The 26162-nt window shown below is 72.9% G+C and overlaps 3 protein-coding genes across 10 annotated transcripts; 1 reads left to right on the forward strand and 2 right to left on the reverse strand.

Moving 5' to 3' along the window:
* Positions 1-1548: 1548 nt before the first annotated feature.
* Positions 1549-16871, reverse strand: NFIX (nuclear factor I X). Of its 7 annotated transcripts, none has more exons than XM_082299256.1 (10): positions 16696-16871; positions 10130-10661; positions 7455-7517; positions 7198-7272; positions 6894-7014; positions 6337-6470; positions 5910-6032; positions 5496-5555; positions 3466-3554; positions 2182-2343 (listed from the first exon to the last, which is right to left on the reverse strand). In XM_082299256.1, exons 1-10 carry the CDS (start codon positions 16720-16722, stop codon positions 2329-2331), a joined length of 1239 nt encoding a protein of 412 aa, XP_082155382.1. In that variant the 5' UTR covers positions 16723-16871; the 3' UTR covers positions 2182-2328. The 7 variants fall into 7 exon arrangements, with proteins under 7 accessions (XP_082155381.1, XP_082155382.1, XP_082155385.1 ...); XM_082299254.1 differs by having other exon boundaries at positions 2209-2343; positions 5496-5662; XM_082299259.1 differs by lacking the exon at positions 5910-6032.
* A 2821-nt stretch (positions 16872-19692) lies between these two features.
* Positions 19693-20715, forward strand: GADD45GIP1 (GADD45G interacting protein 1). The gene is made up of 2 exons (XM_082299417.1): positions 19693-20044; positions 20185-20715. Exons 1-2 carry the CDS (start codon positions 19710-19712, stop codon positions 20555-20557), a joined length of 708 nt encoding a protein of 235 aa, XP_082155543.1. The 5' UTR covers positions 19693-19709; the 3' UTR covers positions 20558-20715.
* On the reverse strand, positions 20689-25966 carry RAD23A (RAD23 homolog A, nucleotide excision repair protein). Of its 2 annotated transcripts, none has more exons than XM_082299416.1 (9): positions 25787-25966; positions 24888-25049; positions 24285-24460; positions 23826-23860; positions 23203-23330; positions 22791-22860; positions 22397-22527; positions 21885-22040; positions 20689-21167 (listed from the first exon to the last, which is right to left on the reverse strand). In XM_082299416.1, exons 1-9 carry the CDS (start codon positions 25907-25909, stop codon positions 21054-21056), a joined length of 1095 nt encoding a protein of 364 aa, XP_082155542.1. In that variant the 5' UTR covers positions 25910-25966; the 3' UTR covers positions 20689-21053. The 2 variants fall into 2 exon arrangements, with proteins under 2 accessions (XP_082155542.1, XP_082155541.1); XM_082299415.1 differs by having other exon boundaries at positions 23826-23881.
* Between the last annotated feature and the right edge of the window lie 196 nt (positions 25967-26162).

Raw genomic sequence — 26162 nt, forward strand, 5'->3', positions numbered from 1 at the left:
TTAACCTCTAAGCCTCCCCCAAATCCCCCTGTGCCCCCATAAATGGCCCCCAGACCCCCCCAAATCTCCCCGTGCCCCTCCCCAAATGCCCCCCACGACCCAAAAATCCCCTCCACGTCCCCCCCGCCCCCCAACCCCCCCGGCCCAGGCGCACTCAGCGGGTAACGACACTTTTATTTCCATTTTTTTGTCCTTTTCCGCCCCTTTTTCCGCGGTTTTTCCTCATCCCGCGATGGGGGGGGAGGGGGGGAGTGGAGGGGGGGGGAGGGGCCGACCCACCCCCTGGGAAATGACGTCACTACCACGTGCGGGGGGGGGGGTGAGGGGCGACCTGGGGGGGGTCCCCAAAAATGTGCAACGCTGGTGCGGGCGGGGCCCGAGCGCGACGCCCCCCCCCCCAACATCGCCCCCCCCCCCGGGGTTTCCTTTCGGGGCGGGGGGGCCCAAAATTGGGGTACCCAGAGCTTGGGGGGGGGGTCGCATTGCCCGGGGGGGGCCCATTGCTGGTGGGGGGGGTCCCCAAATGTTGGGGGCCCCCATTGCTGGTGGGGGGCCCCAATGGGGGGGGCCCCAAAAATTGGGGGGGGGGTGTGTGGGGGTGTTGTTTCTCGTGGGGGTGGGGCACTGCGGGGGGTGGGGGGGGGGTCCCAAAAATCCGGGGGGAGGGGTCAAAAAGGGGGGGGGAGGGGCCCCACAAAGGGGGTGCCCAAAAGGGGGGGCCCGAATGATTGTCCCCATTTTGGGGGGGGGGGCTCGGAGGGGGGGGAAGGCACGCGGGGGGGTCTAAGGCAAATGCGATTTTGGTCCATCTGACCCCAAAATCCGGGGGCCGGGGAGGGGGGGGGGGCTGAACCCCCCCCAAAATCACCCCCGGGGGCGGAGGGGGGGGCCCATCCCGTCCCCCCCCCACCGAAATCAGCCGAAGGTGCAGGAAACCCCAAAAATGAGCAAAACGCCCCCAAATCCTCCCCCCCCGGCTGGCACCCCCCCCCCCCCCCCGCTGCCGGTGGTGGGAATCGAGGCCCCCGTGACCCCCCCAGAACGCGAATTCGGAGCGAAATTACCCAAAAACGATAAAAAAACATAAAATTGGGGGGGGGGGGAGAGCGCCCCCCGTGGGTAAAATCAGGGAAAATTGGGGGATTTCCCCCCAAAAAAGCACTTGGAGAGCGGGGGGGGGGGGCAGGGAGAGACCCGAAAAGGAGGGGTTTGACCCCAAAATGGGAGGCTGGACCCCGAGGGGGGGCGCGGGATTTAACCCTTGGGGGGGGGGGAGGGACGCGGGGAGCACAACGGGGAGGGGGGGTTTGACCCCAAAAGGGGGCGTTTGACCCCAAAAGGGGGGGGTTTGACCCCAAAAGGGGGGAGTGGAGCGAAAAAGGGCGGGGAGGGAGGGGGGAACCCCAAAAATGGGGAGGGGAGGGGGGGGGGGGTCTGACCCAAAACGAGGGGGGGGGGGGATGGGGTTTGACCCCAAACAGGGGGGGTTTGACCCCAAACAGGGGGGGTTTGACCCCAAACGCGGGAGTTTGACCCCGGGGGGGGGGGGGCGGGGGCGGGGGGTAATTGCACTTAATTAAAAAAATGAGCTGGGGGGGGGGGGAGAGGAGGGGGACCCCAAAGGCTGGGGGGGTCAGTGGGGGGTGGGGGGTGCTGTGGCCCCCGCGGCCCCCCCGCTCGCTGGCCTGCAGCGAGGGGGGCCCCCCCGGCACGCGCGTGTGCGGAGCGAGTGCTGGTGATGGGGGGGGGCACACGCGTGTGCGCGGCGGGGGGGGGGGGCGCGGCTTTTTTGGGGAGGGGGGGCAGGAGGGAGAGGGAGAGAGAGAGAGAGAGAGGCGTGATTTTGGGGGGGGGGGGATTTTAAAGGGGGGATGATGACCCCCCCCTCCTCCAGCGCCTCAGCTTTGCCCCCCCCCCCCCCACCCTGGGCCCCCACCCCCTTTTTCCCTTTCCCCGGGGTGACCCTGTGTGTGCCGGGGGGGGGCGGGGGGGTGTTTTTTTGGGGAGGGGGGGACACATCAGAGAGGCCGAACCCTCATCCACGTCGTGGGGGTGGGGTCGGGGCCCCCCCCGGGGGGCGGACGGCGGTAGGATGGGGCGGGGGGGGGCCGGGTTTGTTTTTTTTTTTGGGGGGGGGGAGGGAAGGGGGAGGGGGGGCTGCGGCTTTTTTTTTTTTTTCTTTTTTTTTTTGTGGGTTTTTTTTTGTGGGTTTTCTTTTGGTGGGATTTTGGGGGATTTTTGTGGGGTTTTTGTTGTTGTTGTTGGTTTTTTTTTTGTCGGTTTTTTTTTCTCCTTTTTCGGGCGGTTTCTCCTCGTCCGGGGGCAGCGTCAGAGGAACCAGGACTGGGGGGAGATGGGGGTCAGCAAGGGGGGGGGACACACGCAGAGACCCCCCCCCAGACCTTCCTGACCCCCCCAGGACATCAACCCCCCCCCTCGGCTCGGGGTCCTTGGGGTTGGGGGGGGGTCGTAACCGCAGGACCTCCCATTTTGGGGTGGGGAGGGGGACACCCTCCCCCCGAGACCCCCCAAAAAGGGTTGAGACCCCCCCCTTAGGACTCGGGGTGGGTGAGGGGACACAGCCCCAGCCCCTCCTGACCCCCCCCAAAATGGACTGGGGACCCCTCCATGCTCAGGGGTCTCCGGATTGGGGGGGACAAAACACCCCAGAACCCCCCGGGTGGGGCGGGGGGGGTCACGCCCGGCCCCCCAGGACCCCTCAGGACGGGTCAGGCCCCCCCCGCTCGGGGGTCCCGGGGGTCCCCACGGCCTCAAGGCGGGCACATGGCGGGACCCCCCCCCCCGCTAGGCCCCGCCCCCCCGCGGGAGCCGCGCCGCCATTGGCTGAGCCGCCGCCGCACCACCGCTCGCAGCCAATGGGATCGCGCCGTGCCGCCGCAGCGCCCGCAGCCTGCCAAGGCCGCGCCGGTGCCAGCCAATCAGCGGCGGCACCGCCCCCTCCTGCCTCACGGTGCCAGCCAGTCAGGGCCCGCTCTGCTTGGCCCGCCGAGAGCCCCCATTGGCTGCCAGCCCTGGCCCCCCCGTTCCTATTGGCTCCGGGCCCCGCCGCGGTCCCGCGCCGGCGCCAGCCAATCAGCGGCCGCCGCTGCAGGGCAGGCAGCCAATCGGGCGTCGTGCCACGGGGCCGGGGGGGCCAATGGCGGCCCCGCTGGGGTGGCTTGGCCACGCCCCCCTTTGTCCCCGCAGTGATGACGTCACCTCGGGGGCGTGGCCGGGGGCTCCGGTGGGCGGCGGGGACGCCCGGGGGTCCCGGGGCCACCGAGATGTGGCCGGGGGGGACTCAGGGGTCAAAGGAGGTGGCCCAGAGCTCTGCAGGGGGGACCCAGCGGTCCGAGGGGTCTGGCCGGACACCCCGGATGTCCAAGGGGGGGGGACCCGGGTGTGCAGGGGAGGGTCCGGGGGGGGGGGGGGGTCCCACGTGTGGGGGAGGGGAGGGGGCCGTACCTGCTGCTGGGGGAGGGTCAGAAAGTTGCCGTCGCGGGGTCCGAGGCCGACAAGGCGGGGGGCAGCGGCGGCGCCTGACGCTGCGAATGCTGCGGGGAGAGCGGGCTCAGCCCGGCACCGCCCCGCGGGGACACGCGGGGGACACGCGGGGGTGCCGCACGACCCCCCCCAGGTGTGCGGAGCCCGGGCTGGGGTGGGGGCGGCACAGCCGCGGTGAGAGCCTCCCCTCCCCCCCCACCCCCCCCCGTGCTCCACCGCACCCGTGTGAGACCCCCGTGACGGGCGCGCGGTGACGAGACCCCCTGAGGAACCCCCTCCCCACCTGGTACTTACCTGTGGGGACCCCCCCGAGGCCCCCAACCTTCCCTGGGCCCCACCCCCGAGGACCATCCAGGTGTCCCCTGCCCTCGGGGGGGACCCAGGTGGGTCCGGATCCAGGATTCCCCCCCACCCGCGCCTCCCCCCCGCAGCGAAAATGGGGTAAAAAGGAGGGGAAATGGCGAAGGAACCGGGCTGGAATGGGGGGGGGGGGGGGGGCGGGGGAATGAGGCGCCGGGCCGGTGACAGCGATGACGATGCAGGTGATGATGCACGGGCAGCCGGGCCGGGCGGGGGCACCTGTCACCTGGGGCACCCCCGTCACCTGCTGCCCCCCGGTCCTGCCACCCGTCCCTGGGCAGCCCCTGGCACCCGGGTCACCCCCTGCCTCCTGTCCCGGGGGGCACCTCGAGGACCCCCCCGGGCAGCCCCTGGCACCTGCTGGCCCCCCCGCCCCAGTCCCGTCACCTGCCCCAGGGGCACGCCGGGGTCCCAGGTGTGTCACCCTGTGCCGGGTCACCCCAGGGTGGCCGCTGGCCCCGGCCCCGAGCTCCCCAAGCGGCACCTGCACTCTCCTGCGCCCCACTGCTCTGCACCCCACACCTGGGCACCTGCACCCCACTGCTGCGCCCCTCTGAACCCCTCGCCAAACGCGCCCCACATCTGGGCACCTCTGCACCCTCCTGAGCCCCACATCTGGGCATCCCTGCGCCTGTCTGCACCCCTCTGCCGGGCACCCCGCCGCCCCACACACCTGCCCCCTGCACCTGGGCCCCCCTGCGCCCCCTGCGCCCCCCTGCCGGGCCCCCCTGCCCCCCGCCCCCCACGGCCAGGGCCCGGCTGCGGGCGCAGTGGGTGCCGTGGGGTGCCGTGGGGTGCCGTGGGGCGCAGTGGGGTGCAGTGGGGCACTTACGGGGTGCGGCGGGGGCTCCGCCCGGGGGGCCGCTGGGGGCTTTGGGCTCCGGCGGGGGCAGGGGCAGGGGCCGGGCTAGGGGGGCCCCCGCAGCCCCCCCGGCCCGGCCCTGCGCCCCGCACGGCTGCAACGAGAACACGGTGACGGGCACCCGGGACCCCCGGGACCCCCGGGCCTGGGGCGGGGCGGGGGGCAGCGGGACGGGGCGGGAGGGAGGGGTTGGGACGGGGATGGGTCGGGGAGGGGCCCTGCAGCCCCCTCGCACCCGGCCTGGGGGGGGGGGGGGTCCCCAGGTGGGGGGTTCCGCGTGGGGGTCCTACGTGGGGATGCCCCAGGTGGGAGGTCCCCGGTGGGGGTTCCCCAAGTGTGGGGTCCCCAGGCGGGACGTCCCCAAGTGGGGGGGGGTGTCCCCATGTTGGATTTTGGGGGGGGGGGGGTCTACGTCACCCCCTCCTGGCCCTGCCGCAGCCAGCGCGGCCGCCTGGGTTCATTTGCATACAGACCCCGCCCCCTTGTGCATATTTGCATACACGGACCGCCCCTTGTGCCTTATTTGCATGGCGTCCATCTATTCACGCTCCGGCACCGCTGATTTGCATACAGGCCCCACCTCCTCGCCCTTATTTGCATCCAGGGGAGCGGCCCCGCCTCCCCGCCTAATCTGCATACAGGCCCCGCCTCCTGCGCCTCGTTCTGAGCCGGGCCCCGCCGGGGCGGTCCCGATGTCCCCGCGTGTCCCCGCGACCCCCGGGCCTTCCCCGCGACCCCCGGGCCGCCCCCGCGCCCGTCCCCGCCGCACCTGGGGGCCCTGGGCGGCGCCGTCGGCGCAGACGAACTGGACGAAGTCCTTGAGCGAGTCCTGCCCGTGGTGGTAGCGGATGGTGGGGTGGGCGAAGTAGGGGCTCGACTGGGGCAGGAGGGACCCCGACGGGAAGTGCAGCGCCGAGGCCGTGGCCCGCGGGCTGCCTGCAGGGACCCTCAGCGCCAGCGCCGGCGGCCACGGGACCCCGGCGGCCACGGGGACCCACCCCCGGGCCGGACCGACCCCCGCCCGCCCGCCTGCCCGCGCCCAGGGACATCCCCCCGCCCCCGGCCCGCCCCGCCCAGGGTCACCCAGCAGCCCCCCGGGGCCACCCCGAGCAGCGGGGACGGGGCGGGGGGAGGTCGGGGTGGAGGGCCCGGGGGAAGGGGGTCCGGGGGTGTGGGGTCTCACCGGGGCGGACGCCGGCCAGGACGGGCAGGGGGTGGTGGCCGAAGGCCATGCGGGGCGCGGCCCCGTGCCCCGACAGGGCGCTGCAGAAATCCAACTTCCCCGACTTCTTCAGCGCCGCCGGGCCTGGGGGGGCCAGGGGGTCGGGGGGGGCAGCCGGACCCCAGCACCCCCACACCCTCCCCCCCGTCCCCAGACTTCTCCCCCGTGTGCCCCCAGACCCCCCGGCACTGACCAGCCCTCCCCGGTGCCCCCCCCCCGCGCCCCCACAGCTTCCCCGTTATCCCCCGCGTCCCCCTCGCCGTGTCCCTCCCAACGTCCCCTCGTCCCCCGCCTGCGGCCACATCTGTCCCCAGGAGCCCCCTCCGTGTCCCCCCCTTGTCCCCCCGGTGCGCTCGTGGCCCCCCGAGCCCCCCCGTGTCTCACCCACCGGTGTCAACGTCCCCCCCCCAGGGCCCCTGGCTGCTGCCGGGGGCTGGGGACCGCCCCGGCCCGGGGTAGAAGACGTCGTCCCCGGGACCCTCCAGGTCCCCCTCGTCCAGCGCCTTGGGGCGCTTCGGGCCACTGTGGGGACAGGGGTGTCACCTCCGGGCCCGGGAGTGTCACCCCACGAGCTGAGAAGGGGAGCCCAGGGGTCCCAGCCCCCCCCCCATAGGACCCAGGTGTCCGGAGGGGGAAGACGGGATTCCTTGGGGGTCCCAGGTGATTGTGGGGTGCAAAAGAGAGCCCCCAAATCCCAGGGGTTTGGGTGTTCCAGGGGTTGAGGAGCTCGTGGGGGGGAACACCCCAAAATGGGGGGGTTGGGTGGGTGGTTAAACCCCAAACAGGGGGCGCAGGCAGGGTCTTGGGGGTGCAAGGGGGAACCCCCAGACCCCAAGGCTTGAGGTGTCCTGGGGAGGAGAATGCCCTGAAATGGGGGAGCCTGGATGGGGAAGCACCCCCAAATAGGGGCCCTGGAGGTCGCAGGGGGGTTGGGGGTCCCCGTACCTGGCAGTGGGGGGCCCCAGGGGCCGGCGGCCGAGGGCAACAGGGCTGATGTTGTAGTAGCCCCCCGGGCTCTCCAGGTCGGCCAGCGAGAAGTTGGGGCCCGACGCCGTGGCCACTGGGGCTGGGGGGACACGGGGGACACGTGGGGGACCCACGCAGGGCCACCCCCCCCTTCCCCAGCCACCCCCGTGTCCCCCACATCCCCGCATCCTGTGTCCCCTCCGCTTCCCGTCCCCCCCGTGCCACCCCCGTGTCCCCCCGGTGTCCCCCCCAGCCGGGACCCCCGTCCCGTGTCCCCACTTACTCTGGGACACCCTCACCAGCTCCGTCACGTTCCAGACACCCGACGTCACGAAGCAGTCCTGGAAGGTCAGGTGCCCTGGGGACAGGGGGACAGGGGGGTGACTCGGGGGGGCACGGGGGTCACCGAGGACACGGGGGGGGGGACGTGGGGACAAAGTGCGAGGAGCGGAACTGGGGACACAGGAGTGACACGGAGGGGACGCAGAAGGCACAGGGGACACTGAGGGGACACTGGGGACACCGCGGGGGGGCACTGACCGTTGGGCAGTGGTTTGATGTCCGCGTCTCCCTGCGGGTTTGAGCTGTCCGATTGTCCGGAATCTGGGGGGGGGGGGGGATTGGAGGGGGGGGTGCGAAGAGACGGGGTCAGACCCCGACACGGGGATGTCCCCTGTCCCCTCCCCCACTCCACCATCGTGTCCCCCCCGACCCCGGGGACCCCTCGATGCCCCGGGGGAGGGAGGGGCAGCCCCGCCGCCGCTGCCGCCGCTGAAGGGCCCCTTGTTCCCGCAGGGTCGTTCGAGGTGAGCGCCCGCCGGGACCTCGCCAGCGCCCGCAGCCCCACCGGGGGGGCCCCACCGGCCGCTCCCCCCCACCCCAGGCCCAGGCACGACCCAGGTGTGGGGGTGTCCCACCCCCCCCGCACCCCCGAGGGGACCCGGGTGGCCGCGCACCCCTCGGCCAGGTGATGGGGGGGGGGGCCACAGCCGGCGCTGGGGGGCGGGGGGGGGTCGGGGCTGGCAGGGGGCCGGGCCGGGGGGGGCCGGGGGCCGCCGTGGGGCCGGGCCGGGGGCCAGGAATGCGCTGGCCCCCCGCCAACGGGCAGCGCCAACAAAGCGCCCATTGTCTGTGCAGAGTGGGGGGGGCACCCGGACGCCTGGGTTGCCCCCCCCCCCCCCACCCCGGTCCTGCCCGCCTGGGTCCCCCCCGGCATCCCCCCATCTGCCCCCCACACCTGGGAACCCCCCCGGGACCCCCCTCCCGGCGGGCGAATGGGTGTCCCACCCCCCTGGGCCCCCCCAGCCCGGACGCCTCCGTCCCCCCCCCTCCAGTGCCCCCGCGGGGGTCGGGGGGCTCCGTTTGTGTGTCCCCCCCCCACAGCAGGAGGGGACTGAGGCGTCCGAGAGGGGGAGGGGCGAGGGGACAGCCCCCCCCGTGCCCGTCCCGGTGTTGACCCCGCCGTGTCACCCCAGGGGGGGGTCAGGGGTCAGTGGGGCACGTGCGGGGTCGCGACCCCGGCTGGGGGGGGGGGGGGGGCTTGTGGGGTGCGCGTGGCGGGCGCGTGCCGGACCCCCCCCATCACCCACCCCCACGCCGAGTCCTCCCTCAGCCCCCAGACCCCTCCAGACCCACTGGGGAGGGGGTCCCTGCACCCCATCCCACCTCACCCCCCCTGCCCCAGCGAACCCCCCCCCATGTCCCCCCAGCCCGCGGGGGGGGGGGGGCAGGTGCTGCTGGGCAGCTGCGCCCCGACCCCCCCGCGGGGTGACCCCCCCCGCACCTGCGTCCCCCACACCGAGGGGGGGGGAACAGCACCTGGGCAGCCCCGCAGCCCACCTGGAGCCCCCCGCCCCCCCCAAAGACCCCCACGGCTGCACCCCGGCCGCCCCAGACCCTCCTGCAGCCCCCACCTTGCCCTGTCCTCATGTCGTCCCCCCCCCGCGTGTCCCCCCAAGGCTCTACAGCCCCCCCAGAGTGAGTCCGGACCCCCCCCAGTGGGGAAGGGGACCCCGATGTCCCCACGCGTCCCCCCAGGGCACGTGGGGGGTGCGAGGGGCAGCTCGGGGGGGGCCAGGCCGGGGGTCCCGGCAGCTGGGGGGGCTGTGGCGGTGGCTGGGGGAGGGGGGGGGGGGTGTGACACACCTTGGCACGGGGGTCCTGGCGCCCGGGCGGGGGGTCCCCACAGCGCGAGGGTCCCGGCGCGGGGCCGTGGTGCCGCAGAGCGTTTCGGGTGCCAACAAGCGCCGCCATCTTACGCGCAAGGGGGGGTTGGCACCGAGCCCCCCCCGGCCCGCGGCAGCCAAAGGGCCCCCGGCGTGGGGAGGGGGCGGGGGGCGCGGGGGGGCCGCCGGGGAGGGGGGCCGGGGCTGCTCGCGGGGCCTCGTGCCGCGCACGGGGGCACGGTGCCAACCGGGGCCATTTTGGCGGCGCCGGGTGGGAGCCGCGTTTGGGGGATTTGAGCCCCGGCAGCTGGGCCGGGGGGGGAGCTGGGGGGTGCGGGGGGGGCTGGGGGGGCACAGGGCCCCCCCGTGGGTTTGCTGGGTCTGGCGTGCAGGCGTGGAGGGGGGATTTGGGGAGGGGGGGTAGGACAGACACCCCCAAAGCGCCTCCTTCGCCCTCGGTGCATGGGAAGGACCGAGGCAGCCGGGAGCGGCGGAGCGACCCCAAAACCGCTCGTTCCAGCCCCAAAATTCACCCTCAGCGCAGCAGGAGTGACGGGGGGAGCGAGCGGCTGGGCTGGGGTCCCCCTGATCCACACACACGTGTGCCCCCCACCTCGGCTGCGCCCGCACACGCGCGCGACCCCCCAGCCCCGCGTGCGGCCCCGGGACCCCCCCGGGCACGAGGGGTGCGGGCGCTTTGCACGCCCACGGCACAGATCGGTGCCTGCGGCGCGGATCCCCGGTGCCCGGCCCGGCTCCGCGCCCATCCCGGTGCCAATCCCGGCGCCATCCCGGCCCCGCTCCCGGTGCCCATCCTGGCACGCGGGCTTGGCACGCGGCTCCGGGCGCGTGGCGCGTGCGTTGGCACTCGGCGCGGCTTTGTGCGAGCGAGGCCGGCCGGGGATGGCCCAGGTGGGGCCGGGGGTCCTGGGGGGGGCTCAGGGTGGCCGTGTAGACCCCCCCCCAGTGAGGCACCAGGGTGGGCACCATCCCCAAAGCGGGGACTGAGGGGCTCGGCGCCGTGTCCATCCCTGCAGCGGCCGCACTCACCTGGCGCGTGGACGAAATACGCCAGGTACAGGTCGAGCTCCTTGATGGTGACGCCGATGTGGTGGGGCTGGACGCAGAGGCCGGGGCTGGCACACTGGGGCGCCTTGGCCAGGCGCTCGCCGTCGGTGCTCTCCAGCGGGACGCCCTTGAAGAGGATGACCATCACCAGGTCCAGGCGCCACACCTTGTCGGCCTGGCGCAGGCAGTCGATGCGGCGGATCTTGCCCTTCTGGTCGGGGTTGGAGAGGACGCAGCACGGCGCCTTCTTGCCGGTGACGGACAGCACGAAGTCCTCGCGGCACTCGGGCCGGATGTCCTTGCGCAGTTTGGCCAGGAGGCGCGAGGCCCATTTCTGCTTGACCTCCGGCTTCTCGCCCAGCAGCTCGTCCTTGACGGCGCGTTCCTCCTCCTTGGACATCCGCTTCTCGTGCTTCTTGAAGTACTTGCGCTTGCGGGCCTGGAGGTTGAACCAGGTGTAGGAGAAGGCCCGGACGTGGGGCAGCAGCGCCTCGATGAAGGGGTGGAACTCATCCTGCACGGGAGGGCACAGGCGCGGGCTGGGGCGGCGGCCGTGGGGCGGCCGCGGAGCCCCCGCGGGGACGGACCCACGCGGGGACCGCCGCCGTTCCCATCCCCGTCCTCATTCTCTGGGGAGCGGCGATGTGGGATCTGGGGGACCCCGGGAGCCCCGTGGGGGACCGCGGCGGTCCCAACCCCGTGGGGGACCCCGGCAGTCCCGGCCCTGCGGGGATGCGCCGGGTTCCCGGTGCCCGAGCGGCTCCCGGCCCTGCGGGGCTCCCGTGTGGCCAGAGCGGGGACGGCTGAGCCTGTCCCTGTGCCCGGTGTCACCACGGCACTGTCCCCAGTAGTGGCACAGCTCCGTGCCCGGTGCCACCACCACAGTCTCATCCCCGGTGTCACCGCAGCCCCGTTCCCGGTGCCGCTGCAACCGCGTCCCCGGTACTGCCATAGCCCTATCCCCGGTGTCACCATAGCCCCGACCCTGCTGCCGGCACAGCCCCATCCCCGGTGTCACCGCAGTCTCGTCCACAGTGCCAGCACAGCCCCGTCCCCCGTGTCACCACAACCCCATGCCCAGTACCAGCACAGCCTCATCCCCGGTGTCACCACAACCCCGTCTCCGGGACTGCCACAGCCCGGTCCCCCGTGTCACCAGAGCCCCGTCCCTCCCCGCTCGTCCCCACCCGCCTCCCGCTGACACTCCCGCTGCCGTCGGGGCTCGGCCGCCCCGGTCCCCATCCCCAGCGCCGGTCCCTGCTGCCAACCCCATCCCCGCTGCCACCGATCTCCGTCCCCAGCAGTCCCCGGTGCCACCTCCGTCTCCTGTCTCGACCGCCAGCGCCTCCGCTCCCCATCACTTCTCCCCTCTCCCCTCTCCCCGGCCCCATCCCGGCCGCTGTCGCAGTCCCCGGTGCCACCAGTGCCTGCCCCCGGTACCCGGCCCGGCCCCGCCGCTCCCAGCCCGGCCCGTCCCGTCCGTACCATCGCGGCGGCTCATCCCGGCCGTAGGCAGCTGCCAGTCGGGCCCCGGCGGGGCAGAACCGGGGGCGACAGACGGGGACGGGGGGCGCAAACGGCGTGGAGGGGAAGGGGTTAACGGGGACTACCGGGAAAGGGGGGGGGGGCGGGCCCGGGGGTGCGGACCCTGCAGGGGGAACGCTCAGGTACCGGGGATCCCGGTTACCGGGGGATGGAGGAGCGGGGATCCCGGCTGGCGGGACAGCGCAGCTGCCGAGGGATCCCGGTTACCGGGCGATGGGGGATCCCGGTGCGGGGGGACCCTACCGGGGGGGGGGGTGGGGGCGGGACCCCGCTGCGGGGGCGGCTGTCGGGGGTCCCTGCCGGTGTGTGTGTGTGTGTGTGTGTGCGGGCAGGGGGTCCCGGTTTCGGGGGGGGGGGGGGCTGTCGCTATCGGGGGGTCCCGGAGCCGCCGCCGCCGCGGGCGCGGAGCGCGCGGAGCCACCGCGGCCCCTTTTTGGCACCGGGATCGGCGCGGCCGCAGCCAATGGGAGCGCAGCGCGCGGGGGGAGCGGCCTCGCCATTGGCCAGCGCGGAGCGGGGCGTGGCCCGGGGGGCGTGGTTTGGCGAGAAGGGGGCGTGGCCCGAGGTGGGGGGGGCCGAGTGCGCCCCGCGTGTGCCCCGCGCGCGCCCCGCGTGTGCAACGCGCGTGCAACGGGGGGACCCCGGGGGGGGGAGGGGAGGCGGGCAGGGGAGGGGGCTGAGCCCACCGGGGGGCTTCGCCAAAACCTCGCGATTTCACCCCAAAAACCCCACGCGCTGGATGGAGGAAGCGCGGGGGTGGGGGGGGTTCCTGTTGCGGCCCCCTCGTGCAAAAACCCTCGTGCAAAAGGGTCGAGCGAGGACGGCTCTGGGTGGTGGTGGTGGGGGGGGTTCCCAAGGGTCCCGCTCTCGCCTCCCGCAGCCCCGCCGCCCCCGCCACCGGCGCGGGAAGGCCCCGGATTTGGCCGCTCGCCCCAGCCCCGTGGCGGCCCCAGCACGGAATGGCCCAAACCCGACGTTTCTGCCCCCAAAATCCCGGACGCGGCACTCGGAGCCAACGCTTTTTCCCCCTTCCCAACCCCCCCGGTAATTAAATCCCTCTGTGCAAAGGAAAGAAACCAAAATTTGGGCGTTTCGGCAGCGGGGCTGGGCAGCGGCTCTCGCCCAGCCCCAAACCTCGCGGTTTTCAACCCAAAGCCGCAGCGGGGAGGTTTTCCTGGGGGGGGCTGAGGACGGTGGTTGGGCCCCCCTGCCCCAGGATCCCTCCCTGCTGGCCCTACAGGACCCCAGCGGCCAGGCCCAGCAGCATCCGCTTGGCACAGGGTGGCCTTTGGGACACCTGAGACCCCTCCCGGACACCTGAGTGCCCACCCAGGGAGGGCATCGCGGGAGCCAGGCTGGCTCAGGTGGACGGCGGTCAGCGGCCTCGATACCTCAGTCCCCACCAAAACCCCGGCACAGACAAAGAGCCACCGGCTCCGGCGACACCGCCCGGACACTCGGTCTCCTCCCCAACGCCTGGGACCCCTCCCGGACACCTGAGACCCCTCCCCACCCCTGCCCGGAGCAGCGAGGGCAGCCACGGAAGGATCTGGAGGCTCAGGCCCAGGGCCGTGCGCGGCCAGCGCGGTCGGTGCCCGGGCCGGGGTCCCGGGGCGGGCGCGGGGGTCGGTGCCGAGGCGGGGTCCGGCGGCGGTGCCGCGATGCCGCGGAGCTGCCATTGGCTGCGCCGGCCCCGCATTGAGCCGCAGTCTCGGGCGAAGCCACGTCGCCGCGTCCGCAGCTGCGAGCGCCCGGCAAAGCGCCAGCGCGGCGGCAGGGGGGGCGGCGCCGGATCGGGAGGGAAAAGCCCAGAAAAAACAGAAAAGAGGGAAAAAAAGACAAAAAAAAAAAAAAAAAAAAGAAGAAAAAAAAAAAGAAGAAAAAAAAAAAACACAACCAAACCAACCAACCCCCCCCTCACCCCCCCCCCCCCCGCCCCGGCAGCGCCCGCCCTCCCGCGCCGCTGCCAGCTCCCCCCGGCCCTCGGCTTCGCCGCGAGAGAAAACAGCCCGAAACAGCCGGAATTGCCGCCAAAAATCCCCCCGGCGGCCCCTGACGCCGCTGCCAAGACCCTCCCGTGTGTGGGGAGGGGGGGAGGAGGGCAGCCGAGGGGGGTGGGAGCGACTGAGGGGTGTCCTGGACCCCCGTGCGGGGAGGGAGGGGGGCCCACGAGGGACCCCGGTGTCCGGGGGGGACCTTGGCGTCCAGGTGGCCTCGGAGAGAACATGCCGGATGGTTCTGGCAGGGGACCAGGCAGCTGAGAAGGGGAGACCCGCGCGTTTGGGGGGCACCCTGGCATTGGCAGGGGACTCTGGCATCGGAGGGGGTTCGTGGCATTCAGAGGGGGGGCCCTGGCATTCGGGGAGGGGGGGCCCGGGCTGCGCAGAGGAAGCGCCCGCCCGGCCCTGCCCGCAGCCACGTGGAGCATCCAGGCGTCCGGGCGGCTCGAGGGGAACCCGGGCATCCGCCCCCCCCCCCGCTTCCCCACGCTCCGAACCGGGACCCCGACATCCGGGCCGTGCCGGGGGGGGGGGGGGGTCCCGGGCGGCTCCGCGGGGGGAGCGGCGGCGGCTGCAGGCGGTGCCGCAGCACGCGGGGCCGATCGATGCGGTTTGGCACCGCTGGACCGCGGCGTCCGGGCGTTCCCCCGCCCCCCCCCGGCCCCGCTCCCTCCCCAGCGCGGACCCCGCGGCCCGGCCCCCCCCCCGTGGCCTCGTGCCAGCCCGGGCCGGGGGGGCCCCGCGGTGCTGCGGCGTCCAAGAAAGCTTTTTGTGGCCCATCAATAATTCAGGGCCCCCCCGGCCCGGCCAAGGGCTCCTCCATTATTGATGCCGCCGGCGACCGTGGGGGACACGGGGGGAACACGGGGGGACACGGGGGGACACGGGGGGGGGGGGCTCAGCCGAGCACGGGGGTGCGGCAGCGCCGGGCGTGCGCTCACGCAAAGCCACCCGCGCGTGTGCAGGGGTCACACGCGTTCCCCCGGCGTGCCCCCCACGCGTGTCACCCGCCACGGGGGGGGTGGGGGGGTGGTGCTTCCCCCTGCCCCGATTGCATCAGCCGCGGCGCGGGGGGCACCGGGCCTTGGCGCGCGGCTCGGACGCGCCACACGCGTGTGTCACACCTGGGGCGGCCGCGCACACGGAGGGGCTGCCACGTGTGCAGGGCGAAACGTGTGCCACGCGTGGGCTGCCAGCCCGGGGACACGCGTGTGCCGCCTCTGTCCTCATCACACCTGTGCCCCGGCCCTCGCGTGTCGCGCCCATCACACGCGCGTGTCACACCCGGGCCCTTTCGTGCGTGCGTGTCACGCCCGTGCCCTGTCACACGTGTGTCACACCTGGGCCCTTTCGCAGACGCGCGTGTCACACCTGTGCCACCCCTGCACCGCAGCCGAGGGACAGTGACCCGCTTGGCTGTCACCCCCGGCGGCCACCGGGGCAGCGGCAGAGGGCCGGGAGTGTCCCTGCCCCGCGGGTCACCCAGGTGGTGACAGCAGCGGTGATGCTGGGGGGGTGTCCGTGACCGGCGTCCCCCGGGGGGGGCTCTGTGCGGCGGGGAGGGGGCACGGGAGGACCCCGAGGGACGTGGAGGGGACCCTCGGGGACGTGGGAGGGATGCCGAGGGACACAGAGGGACCCTGAGGGGAACACGGGAGGACCCTGAGAGACACGGAGGGGACATGAGGGGGACACGGAGGGGATGCGGGGGGATCGTGGCCCAGCGAGCAGCCGTGGCACCGCCAGCCAGAGCCTGGGGCTTCCCCGTGGAGGCCACATCCGCTGCCAGGGACAGCAGGGGACACCAGGGGACACCAGGGGACACCAGCCCATGCCCGGTTGTCCCAAGGCCGTGACACCTCCCACTCCGGGCGCTCCCGGGTGCAACCCAGCGCCCAAAATCCACCGGTGGCACCGGCCCAAAACCGCCCCGAAACGGCTGCGGGAGGGAAAAGGGCGGCACGAGGGGAGCACACGCGTGTGCCAGGCACGAGGCCGGGGGTTCGGGGCACACGCGTGTGCGCTGGCACGGGCTGGCGGGTGCGGGCAGGGGCACACGCGTGTGCGCTGGCGTGTCGCTGGCGCGTGCACACGCGTGTGCGGGGCGGGCGCCGAAGCTGCGAGAAGCGCCGCTGGCCGCCGGCCCAGACGCAACCGGCCGCCAAAACCGCCCCGAAAAGCGGGAGAAAAGGGCAACGCTGGGAAGGGAAGGGGGGTGGGGGCCGGGCCGCCCCGCAAACCGCGCTGGGGGGGACACCGGGGGCAGCCCGGGACAGCGCGGGGGGGGGGCAGGGACCCCTCTAGGGTGCCGGAGCCCCCGAGTTGTGCCCTCCCCGGTGTCGCTCCTCCCCGCGCGCCCCCACCAGAAAGCGGAGTCACGGCCCCCCCACCCCGACCCCACGGCCCGCCGCGACCCCCCCACGGCCCCCCTAGAACGAGCGTCCCCCGCCCTTGGTGGCCCTCGCGGGGTTTCGCCCTCGTCCAGCCCCCGAGGTCGTCCCCCCGGGGCCTCCCGGCCGCGCTCGGACGAACCCCGGCGCCACAGCCCCGCTCCGGGGCCGGGGTCCCGCCCGTCCCGGCGGTGCCGGGGACGCGAAACCCCCCGTGGCACCGGCGGCCCCGTCCCGCGGGGTCCCGCACCGAACCCCGGCGGCAGCGGGGCTCCGCGGCGTCACCGGGCCGAGCGTCCCGCGGCTCAGATCCGCTCCGCACCGAGGCAGAACCGGGAGCCCCCGCTCCGAGGAGCCGAGCGGGGCCGCTCCGGGACGGCAGCCCGGGACCAGCCCGATCCCGGTCCCCGCAGCCGCCGCTGCCCCGAGAGGCACCGGCGATCACGAAGGGGTCGCACCCCCGTCCGTTACACCCCGTTTTTGGGGGGGCAGCAGCCAATCGCGGCCCCCAGCAAAGGGCGCCTGTTCTTCCTCCCCCCCCGCCCCTCCGGGCCCCCCTACCCCCGCCGTTACCGGGCGCCTCCCGGTCCCGGCCCCCCCGGCCCGGCCGTACCTGGGTGAGGCAGTACGGGGAGTACATGGCGGCGGTGTCAGCCGCGGCGGGGCATGGCGGGGGGCTCCGGGGGTCCGGGGGGTGCCGGGGGGTCCCGGGGGTCCCGGTGCCGGCGGCGCGCGGGGAAAGTTTTGCCCGAAGTTGGCGCCCGCCGCACTTTTGCCGCGGGAAGCGCGCGCCGGCCACGCCCACCGGAGAGGCCACGCCCACTGTGGGACACGCCCCGATAGCCGAGGACACGCCCAGTGCGGGATTGGCACCGCCCATTGTCCCGGAGGCCACGCCCAGGACGGGATGGAGCGTGGGGGACACGGGGGGACACGGCGAGGACACGGGGGGGGACACGGGGAGGACACGGGGGGGGACACGGGGAGGGACATGGGGGACACGGGGGGACACGGCGAGGACACGGGGGGACACGCAGGGACACGGGGGGACTCACAGGAGGACATGGGGGACACGGGGGATGGGGACACGTGAGGAGACACAGGGACACGGGGAACGGGGGGGACACGAGGGACATATGGGGGGACATGGGGTGGCCGCCGCCCTCTCTGCGCCCCCTCCCAGCATCGCTGTGACCCCACAGGGCCGCGGGAGCCGCTGTGGGTCCCCACGGGTGACAGCGACAGCGGCGGTGGCAGCGCTGGAGGTGGCACAGGGCAGTGGCCGCCGTGGTGGCCACGGCCTGACGATGGCAGCGCCGGTGACAGTGGCAGTGCCAAGACAATGACAGGTCCGGTGCCAGCGCCAGCGACTGTGTCGTGACAGTGACAGAGTCAATGACAGCCACGGGGACAGCGCCGTGGGGTGGGGACAGTGCCAGTGCCACGGCGGTGCGGGTGACACTGGCGGTGACACGGTGATGGCAGTGCCACGGTGATGGCAGTGGTGGTGACAGTGCCACGGCGGTGCGGGTGACACTGGCGGTGACACGGTGATGGCAGTGCCACGGTGATGGCAGTGGTGGTGACAGTGCCACGGCGGTGCGGGTGACACCGGCGGTGACAGTGACACGGCGATGGCAGCGACAGTGCCACGGCGGTGCGGGTGACACTGGCACTGACACGGCGATGGCAGTGACAGTGACAGTGGCGATGGCAGCGGCGGTGACGGCGGAGCCTCATCTGTCATTCCGGCTGCGGCCGCGTCCCTCCGCCATCTGTCACCACCCGGTGCCAGCGCTGGCACCGCCGCCGCCGCCACTGTCACCCCTTCGCTGCCGGAGCCTCCGCCGCCCCCGGCGCCGCGGGGTGGCCCGAGGGGACGCGGTTTGGGCCACCGGGTGACCCCGCGAGCGTGTCCCAGCACCCCCCCCGCGCCCCCCGTGTCCCCCGTGGGTGGCACGGCTGTGTCCCTCGCCGCGCTGGGCTGGTGCCACGGCGGGGGGGTGGCACTGTCACCTTGCGGGGGACACGGGGGACACGGGCGGACCAAGCCCCCGCCCCGCCCGGTACGGGGAAGGGACAGCGGGGACAAGGTGGGCAGAGGGGACCCGAGTCCTCGCGCGTGTCGCCGGCGTGCGTGTGTCGCGCAGGGCCCGCCGAGACCCCCGTGTCCCCCTCGTGTCCCCACCAGCTGCTCGGGGACCCCCCGCGCCAGATGTGCCGCTGTCACCGGCTGCGGCTGCAGATGGAGCCGAGCGCGGGGCGGCGGGGGGCGGGGGGGGGGGACACGGCGGTGCCCACGGGGGTCGCGACACACGCCACGACGTGCGGAGCCGCGCCTCGACATGTCGCGACACGCTTTTGGCACCTTGCGATGGGCAGCGACACTGCAGGGGGTCACCTGCCAGCCCCGGGGACGAGCGGGGGGGGGACAGAGGTGGCCCGGGGGGGGGGACCCTGGGCTAAACCCGGCTGTGGGGCGATGCGTCCCCCCGCGGGGAAATTCGTGGCTGCGGGCAGCGGGACCGGACAAACGCGGGAACTGCAGAATCCCGCAAATCAGGCGAAACTGCCCCAAAATGGGGCCCCTCCCGCTGGCCGGGTTTAGGGGCCCCGGTTTCACCGGCGGAGGGGGAAATTTGGACCCCCGAGTCCCGCGGCTGGCGGGGGGGAGCCTGGGGGCTGCGGGGGGGGCCCCAGCCCATTGGACCACCCCCCCGGGGAGGCCCAGGGAAGCTTTTGGGGCGATTTCGGGGGGTTTTGGCTCAGCTTCGCGGCAGATTTTCGGCGGCTGCCGAGGCCTGGAAGCCATTAGGGCTCCCCCCCCCTCCGCGGCCCCCGGCAGCTCCCGCCAGAGCGGGCGGGGGGGGCCCCGGCGTTCCGGGGGCCGCGGCCCCCCCGAGGGGCCCCGCGAGGAGCGGCCCCGCCGCCCGGCAGCCCCCTCCGCGTTTATCCCGTCCGCCCCCCGCGCCCCCTCCCCCGGGAGAGGATCCGGGCAGCGGGGGGAGCATCCCGGTGATGGGGGGGGCGCGGGGGACGGGCGGCGGGCACGGAGGGGTTAACGGCGCCCGGCGCTTGGCAGCGGCCCCGGGCTTGGCGGCGGCTGAAAAGGTTTGGGGGGGTTGGGGGGGGTTTAGGGGGGTCCGCCCCCAGCCCAGCCCCCCCCACGGGGAGGAGCCGAGGGGTCGTTGGCAATGTGCCCCCCCCGGCCCCCCCAGTGCGTTTTTGGGGGTCGCTTCTGCCCCACGGAGGAGCCACATTCTCCCAAAGGTGTCCCCCAAATCCTCCGGGGACCCCCGGGCTGAGCCAGCGCCGCTCGCGGGCCCCCCCCCGGTGTCCCCCGGTCCCCCCGGGACGCTGCTCCGAGGGCCCCCCCGAGTCTCCCCGGGCTCCCCCAAACTCCTCCGGGATGAGCCGGGGCCGCTTTCGGCCCGAAAGGCCCCGGGACCCCCCGGTCCCCCCTGACGCCCCCCGGGTTCCCCCCCGCGCCGGGGCCCCGCCCCCAACCCCGTAACCACGCCCACGTCACCGCCCATCACTGTGGCCACGCCCCCTTTAAGCCCCGCCCCCACGCAGACCCCGCCCCTTCGGCCGCTCCCGTGACGTCACTTCAGGCGCGCGCCCAAGATGGCGGCGCCCTTGCGGCGGGCGCTGCTGGCGCTGGGCCCGGCCCGCTCCCGGCTCCCGCCGCCGCTCCCGCCCCCGGCGCGGCCCTACCGGGCAGCTCCGCTGCGCCGCCGCCCAGGCCCGGCCCCGGGAGACCCCGAGGACCTGCGTGCGGCCGCGCGGCGCTTCGGGCGGCTCGGGGAGGCGTCGGGGGTGGCGGTGTGGCGGCTCTGGCCGAGCCCGGAGCAGCTGCGGGAGGCGGAGGCGGAGGAGCGCGAGTGGGACCCGCCGCTCCGCGATGTGGAGGCCGTGCTGGATCAGCGGGAGCGGGAGGAGGCGCGGCGGAGGAAGGAGAGGTGCGGCTGGGAGCAGGACTGGGGAGGGGCCGTTGAGTCTGGCGAGGACCGACTGGGGTTACCGGGAGAACCGGGGGGGCGGCGGTGGCTTCACGTGGGGATGTCCCCAAGTGTCCCCCCCCCGCCGGCTGTGTCCCCAGGGAGGAGCTGGTGTCGCGCAGCCTGGCGGCGATGCCAGCCCGGGTGGCCGCGTGGCGCCGGGACCGGGAGGCGGCTCGGGAGCGGGCGCGGGCGGACGCGGCGCGGCGGCAGCGGCTCCTGGCCGAGGCGGGGCTGGGGGGGCTCCCGCGGCCCGGGACCCCCGCCCGGGCCTCGGCCCGAGCCCAGGAGCTGCTGGACGACCTGGAGCGGCAGCAGCGGCGGGAGGAGAAGCGGCGGCGGCGGCAGGAGCGGGAGGAGGCGGCTCGGAGCGCCTTGGCGGAGGCGGAGGCGGCTGCGGCCGCACGGCCGCTCCCCGGGGCGGCCCCGGAGAGCAACGAGAGCCCCCCCAAAAGCACCGGGGCGACCTCCTGACCCCCGCTTTGTCCGGAGACCACTGGAGCTGTCCTCCGAGCTCCCCCAAAAGTGCTGCAGCCCCCCAGAATCACCGGAACCTCCTCCTGAGCCTCCTCTCGAGGAAATGAGAATACCCGACACCCCCAGAATGGGTTTAAAACTCTGCATTTAATCTCTTTGCCGCCAGTTTTGGTTGTTCCGCGGCGCCGCCCCCCCCCACCCCCCCTTCCCCGGGGCCTGACAGGGAGGTGGGGTCGGTTTTTTGGGGAGGGGGGGGCCAGGAGAAAGCGGGTGCTGAGACCCCCCTCCCTCCCCCAGAGCAGGGGGGGGCTCCCCCTGCTCCCGGGGTGGGGAGGGGAAGGGCTGGGGGGGGATCCCCACCCCCCCCGAGGCTCCGGGGACGGTGGGGGGGAGGGCCCGGATTGCATCCCTACCCCCCCACAAGAGCGTGGGGACCCCCCTGGAGGCAGAAGGAGCCCCCCCCCCCAGGGTGGGGGGGAGGGCCGGGGGTCCCTCAGTCGTCGTCGAAGTTCTGGCTGAGCAGGAAATTGGCCGCCAGGTTCTCGTTCTTCTCGCAGGCGAAGTAGGCCTGGATCACCAGGCTCTCGGGAAAGCCCAGCGCCTTCAGCTGCGTGCGGGGCGTTAAAGCGGGGCCCCGGAACCCTGGGCCCCCATAGCGGCACCTCCTGACCCCATAACCCTGACCCCATAACCCTGGGCCCCCACAGCGGCACCTCCTGACCCCATAACCCTGACCCCGTAACCCTGTGCCCCCATAGCAGCACCTCCTGACCCCATAACCCTGACCCTATTAACCCTGACCCCGTAACCCTGGGCCCCATAGCGGCACCTCCTGACCCCAGTAACCCTGACCCCATAACCCTGGGCCCCCATAGCGGCACCTCCTGACCCCATAACCCTGACCCCATAACCCTGGGCCACCATAGCAGCACCTCCTGACCCCATTAACCCCAGGCCCCACTGATGGCACCTCCTGCCCCCCTTATTCTGAGCCCTAAAAGCTGTATTTCCCATTCCCCGTTCCCTCAAAACATCATTTGCCATCGCTGTTAACCCTGCACCCCAATAACGCCCCCTCCCAGCCCTGTTAGCCGTGGCCCCATTATACCACGCCCTAAAACCCTTATTTCCCATTACTCTGAGCCCTACAAACATCATTTCCCACCAGAATTAGCTCTGAACCCCACTCCCAGCCCCCCACCCACGCTCGCTCCGGGCCCTGCTACTGACCCTGCCCGCCCACGTTAATTTTGGGTGCAAAAAGCTGCATTTTCCCCTCAGGGTAGCTCAGAACCCCGCTGAGAGCCTGTCCCGCCCCGCTCACCCTCTCTATGGCTTCTTTCTCCTGCGGGGTCACCTGGATGTAGTTCATCTGGGGGGACTCGTCCCCGATGGCTCCCACCTCCCCCTCCAGCTCGCCCAGCTCGCCCAGCGGCTCGTTCAGCATCTGGATGAACTGCTCCTGGTGCTGGCTGATTTGCTGGGCAGGGGGGGAAACGGGGGGAAATCAGCCCGGGCGGGGGTCCCGGGTGGGTTCAGGGGGCGTCAGGGTGTGCTCAGGGGGTGTCAGGGTGGGGTCAAGGGGTCCCGGGTGGGCTCAGGGGGTGTCAGGATAGGCTCAGGGGGTGTCAGGGTGTGCTCAGGGGGTGTCAGGGTGGGGTCAGGGGGTCCCAGGTGGGCTTGGGGGATGTCAGGGTGGGGTCAGGAGGTGTCAGGGTTGGCTCAGGGGGTCCCAGATGGGCTCAGGGGGTGCCGGGGTGGGCTCAGAGGGTCCTGGGTGGGTTCAGGAGGTGTCAGGGTGGGCTCAGGGGGTCCCAGGTGGGCTCAGGGGGGTACCTGGAGCAGCTGGGGGTTCTCCTGGCCCAGCTGCTGCAGCAGCGCCGGGAGCAGCGCGGGGTTCTGCTGGATCACCTGCCGCATGTTCTGGAACTGCGGCTGCTCCCGCAGGAATTCCAGCGGGTTCTCACCTGGGGGGGGGGAAGGGGGGCGGGGCGGGACCGAACCGTGAGACCACGCCCACAAATGGGTGTGGTCAAGCCACACCCATCACCCCCCGCCATAGCTTGGACCCGCTCCACCCTCACAGGCCCCACCCACAAATGGGCGTGGCTTACATAGACCACGCCCCAAACCACGAATAAGGCTGTTCCAGAGTGATTGGCCCCACCCACAAAGGGGCGGAGCCTCGCGGGGTGTGGCCGTTGTGCCCCAGCCCACCACGCCCACTGACCTTCGGGCGGGGGCTGCTCCGGGGGACGAGACTCCTGCACGGGCGGGCGCTCGGGGCTGCCGGGGATGCCCTGGGAGGGGGTCAGGGGGGTCAGGGGCACCCCCAGGACTCCCCCCAGACCCCTCTCCAAACTCTTCCATCCCAAATCCCCCCTCAAACCCAGCCCAGGACCCTCCCAGAGCCCCCAGCCCGGACCCCTCTGCCCCCTGAGGACCCCCAGGACCCTCCCAGAGCCCCCAGCCCGGACCCTTCTGCCCCCTGAGGACCCCCCCTCACATTAAGCAGATACCTGATACTGCAAGGGGGATTAATGCAGTTGGGGCTCCCCACTGACCGCCCACCCCAAACACCCTCAGAACCCCCCTGAGCCCCTCCCCAGGACCCTCCTTGCCCCCTGAGCCCCCCCCCTCACCGTCAGCAGGTACTCCACGGCGCGGTGGGGGTTGTTGTAGCTGGCCCTCAGCGCGGCCACCACGCGCTCCCGCTCGTAGCCCATGGACACGATCTCGGACAGCATCGTCTCGTACTCCGAGCCCGTCACTGCGGGACCCCTCCCCGTCAGCTGCGAGGGACCCCCGGCACCCCCCGGCCCCGAGACACCCCCTCCCCCAACCCTGAAACCGCCTCCCCCTCCCATTTACAGTCGCTGTGTCCCCGTGTCAGTGCTGAGATGGGACCCCCAGGACCCCCCCCAGCTCCAGGGATCCATTTCCAGTCACTGCCAGGGCTGAGATGGGACCCCCAGGACCCCCCCCCAGCTCCAGGGATCCATTTCCAGTCACTGCCAGTGCTGGGAAGGGACCCCCAGGACCCCCCCCCCCACAGCTCCATGGATCCATTTCCAGTCACTACCAGAGCTGGGAAAGGACCCCCAAAGACCACCCAGCCCCAAGACCCTCCTTTTCCCCCACTTCAGCAAGTAGAAGACCCCAAACACCCCCCCCTTTTGCCCCACAGTGAGTCCCCCAAACCTCAACCCCATTTCCACCCCTGGGAACCCCCAAGCCCCCTCCCAAGACCCCCCCAGAGACGCACCGAGGGTGGAGGCGGCGTCGGCCGAGCGCCCGGAGCTGCCCGGGGGGGGAACGGAGCTGCGGATCCACGGGAGAGAAAATCCAAGGGGAGCCCCAGCAACCCCAAAACCCCCTGTGACCTCCCCAGGATGCCCTGTGACCTCCCCAAAATCCCTGTGACCCCCCAGGATGCCCTGTGACCTCCCCAAACCCCCTGCGACCCCCCCCAGGACCCCCTGTGACCCCATCCCAGAACTCTCCGGTCCCCCCTGAAATCTGAAGCAAAGACCCCCTCCCCATGTTTTCCCCCCACCCCCTAATTCAAGCCCAGACCCCCCCATTCCCCCCCCCCCAAAAACTGCCCTGCTCCCCAAAATCAGATGAAATGACCCCCCCACCCCTCAATCCCCCCCAACCCCCTCCTGTGGCCCCCAAATGGGATGAGACCACCCCCCCAAACAGCTCCCTGAGCCCCCCTTACCCAGCCGCGGGCTCGGCCAGGGCGAGGGCGGGGGGGTCCTGGGCCGGGGGCTCCTCGCTGGGGGCGGCCGGAGGGGGAGGGGCAGCGTCGGCAGCCGGGGGGGGCCCCGGGGGGGCTGCGGGGGGCTCCGAGGGGGCTCCGGCCTCGGGGGCCGCCGAGCCCAGCGCCGACTTGGCCTGGGGAGGGGGCGGCAGGGGGGGTTGGGGATCCTTTGGGACCCCCACCCCCACTCTGGGGGAGCCCCAAAACCACTCGAGACCCCCAATTCCCCCCCCCCCCAATGCTGTGGGACTCTCCAAGGACCTCCAAACACCCTCCCAAAGACCCCTCAGAGCCACCCCAAAATTCTGGAGACACTTGAAATCACCCCCAGACCCTTCCCAGCCCCCCCCAAACCCACCCTAAATCCACCCCCAGCCCCTCAAAGCCTCCAGCTCTCCCTGGGGACCCCAAAATCCCTCCCAAGGACCCTTCGAGGGTTCCCCAAATGATCCCAAAACCATTCAGATCCTCAGGAGACCCCCCCCCAAACCCTCCTGGAGACCCCTGGGGGCTCTCTCGAGACCTCTGGAGAGCCCCAAAATCCCTGTCCGGGGGTTTCACCTTGGTCACCATGACCACCACGAAGTTCTTCTCGTCGATCCGGTACTCCCGGATCGGGACGTCGTCGCTCAGGATCTTCCCGGCGTAGATGAGCTTCTGGCCCGCCACGGGAAAGGCATCGCTGCCCTTCTCGGCCTCAATCTTCTCCTTCAGTGCCCGCACCTGCGGCCGGGATGGGCTCAGGCCACCCCAAAACCCCCCCCGCGACCCCAGGGACTCCCCCCAAAGCAGGGGAGTTCAGCTGGAGCGAGGGGAGGGACAAACCCCAAGTGCTGCTGAAGGATTTTCCTAAATAACCCCCCCAAGTCATCCCCCAGACCCTCGCAGGGGCCTGAGCTGCTGCCAAAGGTGGGAGGGGTCCGGGGGGACCTCACAGGGAACAATAATGGGGATCCCCCCCCCCAGTGACGGCCCTCGGTTTTGCCCCCTCACAGAAGCACCCGGAGCTCCCCTGACAGAGTCCTCCCCCAAAATGAGGGGTGGGGGGATGCGGAGCCCCCCGAGTGACGCCACTCGCTTCCCCCCCACCTACGGGGGACACGAAAACCTCCTTGATTTACCCCAAAAAACAGCGGAAAGCCCCCAAAAAAGGGGGGCTGAGCCCCGGTGACATCTACGGCTTCATCCTCCTCCCCCCCCCAAACCGGGCCCGGGGGCACACGGAGCCCCCTCAGGTGACGCCCCTCGGTTGCCCTCCCCTCAAACTGGGGGTCAGGGGGACACGGCGACCCCGCCCCCTCCTCACCCAGCTCCATCCCGGCCCTGGGGAGCCCCGCGAGGGTCCAGACCCCCCCTCCCTTAGGCAGGCGCGGGGTGAGGGGGTGGGGGGGGCGAGGTCCGGGCCCATCCTCAGCCCGGCCCCGCCCGCGCCCCCCGCGGGGGCTCCGCCGCGGCCTCACCGTCTCGTGCGGCTCCATGCGGATCTTGAAGGTTTGCTGCTGCAGCGTCTTCAGCGTCACGGTCACCGCCATGGCGGGACGGGGACGGGGCGGCGGCGGCTCCTCCCGGCGGCCCCACAACATGCAACTCACGCCGCCGCCATCTTAGGCGGCCCCGCCGCTTCCGCCGCGGCGCCGGAAGTGCGTCACGGCGCCCTCGCGCGCCTCGCTCCCGCCTCCCCTCCCGCAGCGCCGCTTTTGTCACGTGACACAGGAACGGCGCGCGCGGGGGGGAGGGCGCTCCCTCGTCACGTGACGCCGAAAAAAGGATACGGCAGCTCCATTGGGTCACGTGACGCGGGAAACCCGCGCGCGGGCCGGCCGCGGTCACGTGACG

The sequence above is a fragment of the Coloeus monedula genome (assembly GCF_965178545.1).
Source record: "Coloeus monedula genome assembly, chromosome: 31".
NCBI lineage: Eukaryota > Metazoa > Chordata > Aves > Passeriformes > Corvidae > Coloeus > Coloeus monedula.

Bases quoted from the DNA above. Each gene is read 5' to 3' on its own strand.
- NFIX (XM_082299254.1), bottom strand. From the start codon at position 16,722: ATGTACTCCCCGTACTGCCTCACCCAG. The intron at 7,273-7,454 runs GTCAGTGCCCCC...CCCTGTCCCCAG, and splicing joins CATCAAACCACTGCCCAACG to GGCACCTGACCTTCCAGGAC. The intron at 3,555-5,495 runs GTGCGGCGGGGA...CTCTCCCCGCAG, and splicing joins GCGCCGCCCAGGGCCCCCAG to CATTCGCAGCGTCAGGCGCC.
- GADD45GIP1 (XM_082299417.1), top strand. From the start codon at position 19,710: ATGGCGGCGCCCTTGCGGCGGGCGCTGCTGGCGCTGGGCCCGGCCCGC. The intron at 20,045-20,184 runs GTGCGGCTGGGA...CTGTGTCCCCAG, and splicing joins GCGCGGCGGAGGAAGGAGAG to GGAGGAGCTGGTGTCGCGCA.
- RAD23A (XM_082299415.1), bottom strand. From the start codon at position 25,909: ATGTTGTGGGGCCGCCGGGAGGAGCCGCCGCCGCCCCGTCCCCGTCCC. The intron at 23,331-23,825 runs GTGCGTCTCTGG...GGGGTCCCGCAG, and splicing joins CGACGCCGCCTCCACCCTCG to TGACGGGCTCGGAGTACGAG. The intron at 22,041-22,396 runs GTACCCCCCTGA...CCCCCTGCCCAG, and splicing joins AGAACCCCCAGCTGCTCCAG to CAAATCAGCCAGCACCAGGA.